We start from the raw sequence: 12,679 nt of genomic DNA, 5'->3' as shown, positions 1-12,679 counted from the left end.
CCGCAATTGCAACCCCATAAATGCACAGCCCCACAACTGCAGCCCCAGGAATGTACGGCCCCAGAATTACAACCCCTAGAAATGCAAAGCCCTGCAAACACAACCCTGACAGATGCACAGTCCCACAAGTGCAAAATCCCAAAAATGCAACCCCCCCCCAAGTGCAAAATCCCACAAATGCAACCCCCACAATTGCAAAACCCCACAAATGCAACCCCCACAAGTGCAAAATCCCACAAATGCAACCCTCAGAAGTTGAAAGCCCTGCAAACGCAACCCCAACAAATGCACAGCCTCGCAAATGCAACCTCCCAAAGTGCAAAGCCCCACAAATCCAACCCCAATGAATGCACCGGCCTGCAAACGCAACTGCTTTTCCCATTCCTCATCACCTCGTCCAGCAAAAGCAAATTCTCCAAAGGAATTCAGCTGAAAAGGAAAAGATGAAGTTGTTTTCAAATTGAAGGTTACATCTTTCTACCTTTGTGGTGTTGGGCCACCGCTAGAACACAAAACAGAAGGGGAAAGGTGCACGAAACACCATACCCGCTGCAAAACGCAATATATTTTTGCTAAATAAGAGGGGTGTTTGGCAAGGCGCTGGTGTGCTATCGCAGCTACTCTGATAAGAACGAAGAATGATGGCAATTTTTAAAAACTGTTATATTGCCACCCCAAAATTTCCTCCTCACGCTATTAAGTCATTTATAGTCACTTCCACATCCTTAAGAAGGTCGTAGTGATGAAAAGCAATGTAAAATGCTGCTATATTTGTCATCTTTTCCTGGGTAGATGTAATTGAAGCCTCTTCACACCAGGATTTGCTGAGCGCGTTGCAAATTAGCTATTTCTAGAGGTTTTGAAGCGTTAGGGATGGGAGATGAGAGCTCCAGTTCAACGGGGAGCACGTCCCGTGCAGGATTCGTGGAGCGCAGAGCAGCAAATCCACGCGCTCACAGGCTGCCTGCACCAGCGCTTCCCCTCCCTCTCCAAGGTATATCATTCCAAAAAAAATAAAAATCATTAAATAATTTGCTATTTGTAAGCACGGTCTCTTCCCCCTTGCGCTTGCAGAACCAGCTGCAGCCCCTCATCCAGGGAGACGATTTGCTCAAATACGTGGATGAAAGCTGCAATGTTAACGCTCAGCACCAAGCAGTATAATTTTCCAATTTCCCATTGGTTGTATAATGACAAATAATAACTCTAAATATAATACGTTAAATTTCCTTCCATCGCCAATAGCCCTGGTTTGCTTCCAAGGCAAGGACACCCCACTGGGATGCCACGAACTGCCATTACAAACGCTGCGTTTTAAGCGTCTTTTCAACAGGCAGCTGGCTTTATACACGAAATTTTGGGTTTAAGAGTGGAGATGAAAGGCTGTTGGGAAAATTCTTTCACCATATTTCACCATCAGGTGTGAACAAGCTGCAAATTCAACGAGGAAAGCCCCAGTGATGACACTGCAGCTGGGTTATGGGGTAGTGCGATTCATTAACTTCTATAACATGTATTAAATCCGAAAGGATCTGAATTTGGTATCTTAGAAGTACTGTGCACGTTGCGGTGACTCTCTGTATTTATAAATATGTCTGTTTTGAGGTTCCTAAAGCAATCATTGTGATGTCCTGCTCAACCAACTGGTGAATGGAGTCAAATCCAGTTGGCGGCCGGTCACCAGTGGTGTTCCCCAGGGCTCAGTGTTGGGGCCAGTCCTGTTCAATATCTTCATTGCTGATCTGGATGAGGGGATCGAGTGCACCCTCAGTCAGTTTGCAGATGACACCAAGTTGGGTGGAAGTGTCGATCTGCTGGAGGATAGGAAGGCCCTGCAGAGGGACCTGGCCAGGCTGGAGCGATGGGCCCAGGCCAACTGGGTGAGGGTCAACAAGGCTCAGGGCCGGGTCCTGCCCTTGGGGCACAACAACCCCAGGCACCGCTGCAGGCGTGGGGAGGAGTGGCTGGGAGCTGCCCGGCGGGAAAGGACCTGGGGGTGCTGGTCGACAGCCGCCTGAACATGAGCCAGCAGTGTGCCCAGGTGGCCAAGAGGGCCCATGGCATCCTGGCTTGTATCAGGAATAGTGTGGCCAGCAGGAGCAGGGAGGTGATGGTGCCCCTGTGCTGGGCACTGGGGAGGCCGCCCCTCGAATGCTGTGCTCAGCGCTGGGCCCCTCACCCCAAGAAGGCCATGGAGGGGCTGGAGCGTGGCCAGAGCAGGGCAGCGAGGCTGGGGCAGGGGCTGGAGCACAAGGCTGGGGAGGAGCGGCTGGGGGAGCTGGGGGGGCTCAGCCTGGAGAAGAGGAGGCTGAGGGGAGCCCTCATCGCTCTCTGCAACTGCCTGAAAGGAGGCTGGAGCCGGGGGGGGTCGGTCTCTGCTCCCCAGGAACAAGCGATGGGACGAGAGGGAACGGCCTCAAGCTGCGCCAGGGCAGGGTTAGGTTGGATATTAGGAAAAACTTCTTCACCCAAAGGGCTGTCAGGCCCTGGCACAGGCTGCCCAGGGCAGGGGCTGAGTCCCCATCCCTGGAGGGATTTAAAAGAAGGGTAGACGTGGTACTTGAGGACATGGTTTAGTGGTGGGCTTGGCAGTGTTGGGTTAAGGGTTGCACTCGATGATCTTAAGGGTCTTTTCCAACCTTAACAATTCTATGATTCTATGAACCGGATGGTGAAACGTGGAATTCGGGGGTGCACAAGCCATTGAGCCAATGCCACCATCGATCTCTGGTGTCCCAAGCGCAGCACGGTGTCCACGAAGCCCCTTGCGTGCTGGCTGTTGGGGACAGGCGGCGAATCCCACTGCAGCACACGAGGAAAGGACTGACCCGGAGCTGTAAAGGGACTGGGAAGATGCTGAGCTGCTGCCTCATATTTATCCAAACCCAAACAGCTCCAGCAACAATTTGTCCTGGGAAGGACGTTTGTAGGCCATTCAGGTGATTTTGAAAGGCTGCAGGGATACGGTGTCCAACAAAATGGTACTTTTTTCACCCATCTAAACTCCTTTGAACTCAAACATTTTTTTTCAAATATCAAATGCTGGTACTAGCAGGATCAATTTAACATGTTGTGGTTTAGCATCCGTCCCCGCCCCCCTCCCCAAAATGTTACTTTGATCAAATTTCTGCAGCTTGTTCTACCTCATATCCCAATCAATATGTTTTTATTATTAATAAAAAATGCATTAAGTTGTTCTAGTGACTATGTGCCAAACCACCGATTTCAGTGAGACCTGGATCAGTCCTATCACCTCGCCAGAAATTCGATTTCTAGAATGAAGCCACCCGAGGTAAATAATTAATATCCTTTTCCTTATAAATGAACATAATTCAGTAAGAGCAAATTATTTTAAAAGTCTGTTAAAAAAAAAATAAAAATGCTCCCAAATGAAGATCGTGTTTCTTCTGCATTGACAGATGAAGAGTCCCGCTGTGGGGAGCGGTTGATAGCAAAGGCTGAACCACCTCGAGCATCAAGGATCCCTTTCCCAGCTGGATTTAGAGCCCAGACTCGGTCTCGAGCTCTCCATCCTCGACACAGACCGCACCACGCTCGGGGCAGCTCATCATTTTTATGCTGTAGGTAACTTATTTCTCGACCGTTTTTGCAAGCTCATGCAGATCTCAGCAGAAGGAAGATTCACCCTCGCTCCCTTGGATCAGCGCTCATCCATTCTGTTAGCAGCTACACGTAAAATGCAAGAACATTTCTGCTATTACAAAACTCTTCACGTCTTATTTCCTCCCTCCTCCTCTTTCCCATAGCATAAAAAGCTTCTTTCGCAGTTTATCAAGTCCCTCCGCTAGCACCAGCTAAAAAAGGAACCAAATTTAGAGGAACTCTTCCAGGAAAGCAGAAGAATTTTTAAAATAAGTTATTCAAAGCTAGAAAAAAAAAAAAAAATCTTCATTTACAAACCCAAAACTTGTTAAAACACCTTCCTGGTCCCTACGGGACCAGAGCAGAGTCCTTTACCTGCAGTCAGATAAAATACTCTCAGGCAAATATATTTTAATGCAAAGGAATTTTGTTCTCTGGTAATTAACAAATGGAAAGATAAACTCATTGAGAAAATAGACAATTTATGGTCCAAATTTTTCTGTCCTTACTGGCGCACATGTTCCCATTAATTTAATTCAAGTCTCACTAGCAGTCAGATTTATGAAATAATTCAGTATCCAGACTTAGAAGAGTGGACCATGGTAAGCAAAGACACATGGGTCTGCTAAGAAAGAGACAACTCTAACTTGATTACAAATACTAAAATGTATTAAATCAAAAATATTGGCATTTCAGATAACTCCAGCACTAAATGCACCCTCTTTCACCAACATACCAAAAAGAAATTGTTTTTAAAAATGGCAGCCATATAGCTAATCCGGCCTTCAATATAGACCAGGCAACTTGCAGCTTTTCTCCTTCTCAGCTTAGATGAAACGAGTATTTCCTCCCTGGCTTGTCCATACAGAATAAATTGCCATAAAAAATGCACTAAGACATCAACTCTGTGCAACAAAGTCCCCAGACCTAATACTTGAATCATAGAATCGTTTAGGTTGGAAAAGACCTTTAAGATCAAGTCAAACCGTTGAAGAGGACCTGGCCTGCTGCTTCAATTTGATACACGCTTCCCCTAGCTGTTCGTTATCGACCCGTTCTGATTTAGGATTTAGATCCTAAAACATATTTAGGATGTAGCTATGTGGTAGGACTGACCCAATGTACCAGCTGGCTACTGCTAAAAAGTCCTAAGCAGCTCCCTGTTTCTGGCCAAGCACTTCTGCACCCTCCTTCGCACAGCCCTTGTGCGAGTCGTGCAGCAAAACAGCTCGCTAATCGACTCGGTAATCCAGCCGAAAATTAGCCCAGAGGCCGTTTTCTTGCAGGCTAGCAAGAACTAGTGGTTGTTTAGCCAGGAAAGCTGAGCTGGACCACGGCGGCACCGGGACCACGGGGCACGGAGGAGCGAGATTCCCTCCCCGCTGGGAGCCGGCGCCATCAGTTCATCTCACACATCTACCCACACCCTCCGTCATTTGAATGGGAACTGAAGATATTCCGGAATTCACAGCAATTAACTAACCACACAAATGCAAAAATGCATTTACCGCTGGGACGGATAACCCAGTTCTGGAGCAGCGTGATCCAGCACGGCGGGGAGATGAGCTGCAGCAGGGGGTGCACCCATTTCAGGTTGCATAGGTTTTTGGATTATCCCTCGTTATTATTTCCATCCTTTGATTTTATCATTTGCAGGTGGTAGCCAGTGAATTTCCACAAAACCTTGAAGTTGTTCCCTAACGGTCGTATCACAACTGTGAATGGCTTAGAAATAGGAATTCTCGGTTGTTTCAAAGTGGAAGCAGACGCAGCAGAGCAGGTCAGGACAACGAAGAAAGATATTCTTTTGCTGCGTGAAACATAGAAGAGCTGGAGTCTGCTCAGCTTTCCAGTACATAAAGCAGAGCGTGATATCAAGATCTCTGCACGCGCCATTAATTTTTACCTTACAAAAGAAAAACAATTTATGGGGCGAAAGGACGTCCCACCGCATGATCTGTAGACTCTGCCTGCTTTACACCATTTTTAAGAGAGAAGTCATAGAGATCAGGGAGTTTCTGCTCCAGAAGTCATGTTCTTCAAGTTTGCAACTTTTTCCGATGGTTTCTTTTTTAAAGGAATCAAAGACATCCTCTACATTTGAAGCATATTTGAAGGACGAAATATTCACGTTGGTGTAATTCAGTTCGGAGTTACCTTAACCACAGGTAAGACAGAGTCTGAAGGGCGGGGATAAGACGTCCGATTCAATTCGATCCGTTTAGTCAAACGCTAGGAAATCACACTCCTTTTCTTTTTCTTTGAAGACTGTTGCTTCATTGCAGCCAAGTGCACTCTCAGTGAAGCAAACGTGAAGATCACAGAAAAATGATCTGCAGGATTTAACTTCATCTCACCAGCTCGGCCTGGGTGAGGATTTCCACTTACACAAACCACCTTTGAGCAGTGCACCTTTCACAAGGGAAAGATCTTTAAAAAGTGGAAGCGTTTTCATTTTTTGGAGCTTTGTTATTCTACATTTAAAGCAGGGAGGGAAATTGTATGTCAAAACTGATCCATTTTCCATCTGTATGACCATCAACTCAACACAAGTACAAGCATGAATTCTAGCGGCTGTGCTTAAACCTGCCAGAGTTTTCGGTGTTTATTAGAAAGCTATGAAGTGTTTCAGCTTTCAGGAATCCACGCTAGCAGAAACAGATTTAGGGTAGATTTTTCAAAAACACTGATTTTACTTTTGACCAGAGAATTTAGGATGAGAGGAAACGGCCTCAAGCTGCGCCAGGGCAGGGTTAGGTTGGATATTAGGAAAAACTTCTTCCCCCAAAGGGCTGTCAGGCCCTGGCACAGGCTGCCCAGGGCAGGGGCTGAGTCCCCATCCCTGGAGGTATTTAAAAGAAGGGTAGACGTGGTGCTTAGGGACATGGTTTAGTGGTGGCCTTGGCAGTGATAGGTTAACGGTTGGACTCGATGATCTTAAGGGTCTTTTCCAACCTTAACGATTCTATGATTCTATAATTCTATGAATTGAGCTAACATTTGGGAAACTCCAACTTCTAGTTTGTTTTGAGGTGGGAAGAAAAGGAGATAAAGTTGGTCTACATGGCTCTTAACTGAAAGAATAAAGTCATTGCAGAAAGAGACTGAGCTATACATAAGTGAAATTCCTCCCGTAGGGGTATTTCTACAAACACAAATATGCTTTTATCAGGATAATTTGTCTCTGAAAATGCACTTGGAGGAACATTTTAGGAAAGACTACTTGTCATCTGTCTAAAGACTTCCTGAGCATACTTCTAAAACTTTACTGATGCAGGGAATAGGCATGCAAACTTCGGGCTCACGCTTCGGAGCTTTAAATGAATCAAATTGTTCAGAGCGATTCACTTTTGACAGGAAGCCTAAACTATATTTATTTATGAGAAAACTTCACATGCAAAGGGAGAAAGAATTACAAGAGCTCCTCAACTTGAGCATAGCAACACGCCCAGTTACAAACACTTGGCAGAGTTATAAATACTTTATTAGTTTCAGCGCAGTAGTCCTCTTACATAGAAAGCGGATTACAAAACACTGTACGCACGTTTGAAATAGATGTTATTCAAGAAGCTCGTAACAGGCAGGAGATCTTAAATCCTGGCGCAGAACACAAACCTTCCAGAGGGCTGCATTAAGCCAAATGATCCAATGCTGTGCTCTAGGCATCCGTGGTCCAAGGAAAACCCCTGGGCTGTGAAGGCTTGCGCCAGCCTACGCATTCAGTTTCTGAGGAGGCTAGGTGTCCAACACCATTGCTTATTAATTTATTCCGAGTTCCAGGTGTTTCAGTATCCTTTCTTCTTGCGTTACAAAAGCAACGCTAACTGTACCTGGTACTCTCTCCAGTTTGCAACGGTTCTCTGCGTGCCACAGAAGAGAACTGATTTGGATACCAGAAACCCTGCCATTATTTTTAAGCGCTATCCAACACCATCCTACTTTATGTCTTCATACAGAGCTTGCTAACACTACTATTTTTACTTTTTCATTGGAATTTCTATTGTCAGAAAATCCTCAGCTAGCGTTACTTCTTGACCATCTAACGCTGACTCTGCCTGTCTCTTCAGTTCCGTGATGTCCGTATCTCCCTCACCTCTCAGAGCAGCTGGTTTATACCGCTGACTGAAATGAGTCAAAACCAGTTTCTTAACTTTACACAATTTTGCCAATTCCGATGCCATTTTTGGGGTGCTATGACCGTGCTCCCTGGCCTTTTCCTCTTGGGTATCATCCAATGTGGCTTCATGTATCAGCACATCTGCTTCACAGCAAAGCTTCACAGCCGCGTCTCCGACCACCCCTGAACAATCCCCCAAAATGCAAATTTTTCTTCCAGGAATAGGGTCTTCTAAGACGTCTGTAGGAGAAATCGTTACTCCATTTTCTAGAACGATTGCTGTTCCATTCTTCAGTTTCCCATATAAAGGACCTGGCTGAACACCTGGTAAATAAAGGCAAAAGAGTCCGTAAGTATTATGATGAGCGTCAGGTTTAAAAAAAAAAAAGAAATCACTTAAATCATAGAATCATAGAATCGTTAGGGTTGGAAAAGACCCTTAAGATCATCGAGTCCAACAGTTAACCTATCACTGCCAAGTCCACCACTAAACCATGTCCTCGAGCATCTCGTCTACCCATCTTTTAAGAGGAGAGATGCTATATATAGAGCTCTCTCACTGAAAAAATACAACCTCAATATAAATAGCAATTGATATTTCACATACTTCATACAAATAAAGAGCTTGCAGGAAGCCCTTCATGCAAATAAAGAGTTAGCAGGAAGTGCGTTTGAAGAAAAGCTGTATTCTTCATATTAAAGTCAACAAAGTCATGCAAATACACTGGCCATACGTTTCCCCAAAAGCCACGTTGTGCTTTCTAAACTTTAACATCTGAACTTGTTTCCTCTTCTCAGTATGAGAACGGTCTGTGATACTAATTGGCACTAGTGTTACACACCAATTCGGACCGCTGCATTGGTATGAAGTCTTAAAATGCCTTTAACAGAAAATGGAATATTGACTTAAAATGGATTACGGAGAGATACAGCAGCTCTAATTTGCTAGAACCCCTAGAAAGGTGGTCATAAAAAGATTTCAGCTGCTTGTGAACCCAATTTTGTTACATCTGCTGAAAATCGGAGTCGCTACTCAGCTTGAACACATGCGTTTAGGCATTTAAAAAGAGGAAAAATAAGTCAAAGTAGTTACCAAGGTCTTTCAGTTTCTGTACATTGAGTTTACCGGTCCGGGGCTTCTCTTCCACCACAAAGCCAAAGGAAGGAATGCGGTGAAATAGGCGAAATGCTTTCAGAACTAGCTGCTCATCCTCAACCAGCAAGTAAGAGTTTTCTACTGGATCCAGGTGGAGTATTCTCCCTTGCGCTCCCTGGGGAGATACCTCATCGCTGTCCAAGTAAGAAAAATCTTTAAATTCGTCTGCGGGGCACTGGTCCTGTGTAGGTACTAGCTCATGAACAGCGTAGGGAAAAAGAAGTTGTGAGTGGGAGAGCTCCATACTCCTCCGTATGAAGTTTCGCAGTCCTAATGGCCCGTAAATATCAACGGGTGGTTTGTTCAGGTCAGGGCTGCTTTGGAGGCTGAGTGTACACAGCAGGCCAGGAAGTCCAAAAAAGTGGTCACCGTGAAGATGAGTTATGAAAATCTTCGTAATTCTGCCTAGAGATTAGAACAACAGGAAAAGAAAAACAAACCAGAAAAAGATAGGAAAATAAATGAACACCGTAACGACTCAGAAAGAATCACTTTTTGGCAAGAAGCAGGAAATAAGGAAAGAGGGAAATTAAAATAAAACCAGTGTTTAAGAAATAAATCCCAAACCACAAAGTATTTTTTTTCCACAGTAGCAATAATTTCCACACAAGGTTTATTTTGGCTTGATTTGTCAAGGAAAGCCTGCCGAAACAAAATTTTTAGTTGCTTCTAAGCAAAACGTACTACAAGCATGGAACAGAATCGACCGGTGACATCTGCCATATTAAAACGCAAAGAAGTGCTGGAAAGTGGTTGGGCTTTCATACATTACACGGAAACTGTAGACTAACGAGAATCATAAAGTGGAATTTGTGTTGTTCCTACTTTTGAATCTAGCACATGAAATGAATGTAATTAAAAAAAAAACAACAAAAAAACAAGAAATCCCAGCCAGTTTTGATGTCAAAGTTTTTTAAAAGGCAAGAACCCCACGGTTCCCGACTGGTTTGTTTCGAACAGATGAAAAATTGCACTTAAAAGATTTGGGCTTTGTTTCGCAGCTGAGTTTGTCTCACTCCAGCTCTCAGGCACCAGGCCCTGCCCTTGCTAGATTAAAAAAGCCCAGAATTTTCTCTCACTACAGACACGTGTACTTTAATCAGCCCAGAATTTTCTCTCACTACAGACACGTGTACTTTAATCAGTCGCCTCAGCTGAGTTCCCACTTCCTCACGGTAAGGCATTTTCTCCAGCATCTGCTAGGACTCAACAATAGGAAGGACAGAATTTCTTTTTGATTTAAGAACAATTTAGGAAAAAATCAGTAAATTTAGTAAAAATTAGCCCATTCGCTTCGTCATTAAATCCCCTGATAGCTTCAGATTTTGGGGGAGCAGGAGGTTCGTCTTCTGTTTATAACTGGTAATTCCATCTTTATAACGTGAGAGTTGGAAGTCTGCTCTTGCCGCTGTAGACTGCAAAAGCACAGGTTAAGTCTGGTTTCTACTTTCTTTTCCAAAATGTAAAAGTTACCATGAATACACACAACTTTACTTGAAAACAAAAGCAGAGTATTTATTGACAGGAAGACTCACAGCAGGTATTGTCTAGAGCTGTCTTCAGACAAATAGAAACTGTGCCAGATTAAACTGGTCTGTGGTCCACGTTTGAAATGACAAAGCCCAAGAAATTAATTCAGGAGAGTTTGCTTCTTGAACAGAATTCTTTACCAAAGGGCAATCAAGGATTACTGCACAGCAGGTTCAGCAACCGCCACCCATACGCAGCACCTTCAGATGCTCATGCCTGTTTAGTATGTATTCAAATACCACGAGCACAAGGACAAAGTATTTTGTTTAGATCTCATGTAACTTTTCCCCTTCCCTCATCACCATGCCTTCCAACAGCACAAACCTGCTTTGAGATGGCTCTTCATGAATTGTGTCTGCGTTCCCTCTCCGCAGTCAAAGAGCCAGCACTCTCCTTCCCTGCGAAGCACTAACGCCGACGCTCCTCGTGTTGGAGAGGGATACGCTGAGCCTGTGCCGAGGAAAGTTACATCCATCGACATTTTGAATACGTCGGTATGCCACCTGAAAGAGAGAGTTTGAGCTGCTGAACATACGCATTTATGCTGGGAAAGAAGCAAATGGTTTTGCTTTAAATGAAGGCATCCACTGTACTTTAGTGTGAGGATCAAATTCCCCTTCCCTTAAAAAATAAAAATAAAACCTCCCTGGAGTAGGACGTGACTTTCAGACAACACAGTATTTACAAGCAGCAGGCTTCCTTTTTATGTCAGTGGAAGGCTGCAAACATGCAGCCCAAAGGTAAACCTCTGTTTATCACCTAAAGTAACAGCCCTCGCCAGCTGGAAATGCTCTGGTCTTTAAACCCACTACTCTTTCTTCTTCGCTTTATTTAAACTTTGCATTTTCCTGCATGCACTTTCCTCTGAAAGCCTTTTCAGAATGACTAACACCAAACAGCCACTGCTGACATTTAAACGGCGCTACTGGACGTCAGGAACGGGCAGCCCAGAACCGCAGAGGGGAAAGATTCGCTCCCCTCAAAACAACTTCAGAGACCACAGGAGGCAAAGGCAACCTGATTTACTTTGCTTTTGCAACGGCATCCTCGAAAGCCATCGATGTTTTACTTCTCATCAGTGTTAAGTGAAAAACTAAACACTACCAAGGCTGTACGTAGCCCGAAGGCTGCGTGACACATCACGGGACACCTATTGCAGCAGAAGGATCTATACAATCAGTATAGATAATATATAATTACAGATAATCAATACAGTTGTTCACGTATCCGCTATATTGTCGGGACGAGGAGCCTGGCCCGTCCGTAGGAGCAGGACAACCTTCTGAAAGCCACGTTAGGAGCTGAACTTCCAGGACCACGACTCTGACGCCGTCTCACCTTACAGGCTGTGCTTTCTCCAGCCTTAATCTTCCCAGACTTAGTTCCTACCTCGATTTCAGATGTATTTATTTCCACCTCATTTCAGACTCCAGATGCCTCAGCAGCTTCAGATACCTTTCGAGCAAAAGAATTAACCATTTCTCAGGTTTAGTTGCTTTTAGAGGAGCTGCCACAGCTTTCCAAAGGAAAGCAGTCCTCTCCCCCGGGGTGCTCGCAGGGTTCTCCCAAGCACACCGAGGTGCAACATGTAATTACCGGACCCTGGGGGGATGGGAGGGGGGGGGCAGGACCGACGCCCATCGCACCCCCAAACGGCAGAAATAAACACTTCGCTTCCTCGGTGCCGAAGCAGGTATTAACAACTTCTCGGCTGAAGCGGCCTCGGGCCTCACGCCGTCAGTTTGTGTCCGCGGGCCGGGACGCGGGCCCAGCCGAAACGCCGGGGTCTCCCCTCTCCTCAAACGCCTCACGGCCGCCCGCCCTCGCAGCCGCACCGGGCCTCCCCCCGCCGCTCCCGGAGAGGGCTTGTGGGGAACGGCAGCGGGGCGGGAGGACGGGGCCGCTCCGCCGCCGTTGGGGGCCGGCGGGGTTCAGTCAGGAAACGCGGAAGGCAGAGGCCCCGCCCGGCCTCCTCCTCTCCCGCCCGGCCTCCCTCACCCGGCCGGCGGCAGGCGGAGCCCGCGCAGCGCGGCCCGGCCCCGCCGCCTCGGCGCCCTCTCAGGCCGGGAAGCGGCAAGGCCGGGCCGGGCTCTGTCACAGCCTCACGTTTTTTGTATCTGTTCAAATATGGATGTCGGCAGTCAACGTCCCTTAACAAAAGACCTCTTTAGAAGCGCTGTCGAACAGCCGGGTGTTCGAGAAAACCAGCTCCGAGATCAAATTGTCATCGCTTTCCCTACAGCCCGAGTACCTGTTTCGGTTGCTGATCCTTC

The 12,679-nt window shown here is 46.0% G+C and overlaps 1 protein-coding gene across 5 annotated transcripts; it reads right to left on the bottom strand.

Annotated features, from left to right (window-relative positions):
• Window positions 1-7,070: 7,070 nt before the first annotated feature.
• Window positions 7,071-12,422, bottom strand: ELAC1 (elaC ribonuclease Z 1). Of its 5 annotated transcripts, none has more exons than XM_087772805.1 (5): window positions 12,003-12,422; window positions 11,745-11,861; window positions 10,731-10,909; window positions 8,814-9,281; window positions 7,071-8,044 (listed from the first exon to the last, which is right to left on the bottom strand). In XM_087772805.1, the coding sequence occupies exons 3-5, from the start codon at window positions 10,885-10,887 to the stop codon at window positions 7,581-7,583; spliced, it is 1,089 nt and encodes a 362-aa protein (XP_087628931.1). In that variant the 5' UTR covers window positions 10,888-10,909; window positions 11,745-11,861; window positions 12,003-12,422; the 3' UTR covers window positions 7,071-7,580. The 5 variants fall into 5 exon arrangements, with proteins under 5 accessions (XP_087628931.1, XP_087628928.1, XP_087628927.1 ...); XM_087772802.1 differs by having other exon boundaries at window positions 11,796-11,861; XM_087772801.1 differs by having other exon boundaries at window positions 11,796-11,861; window positions 12,008-12,422.
• Window positions 12,423-12,679: the final 257 nt, after the last annotated feature.

Source organism: Nipponia nippon, unplaced genomic scaffold (genome assembly GCF_047370975.1).
Source record: "Nipponia nippon isolate SJK-2023a ecotype South Korea unplaced genomic scaffold, ASM4737097v1 scaffold_37, whole genome shotgun sequence".
Taxonomy (NCBI): domain Eukaryota; kingdom Metazoa; phylum Chordata; class Aves; order Pelecaniformes; family Threskiornithidae; genus Nipponia; species Nipponia nippon.
The sequence above is the reverse complement of the archived record's forward strand: the minus strand, read 5'-3'. Positions and strand labels throughout refer to the sequence as shown.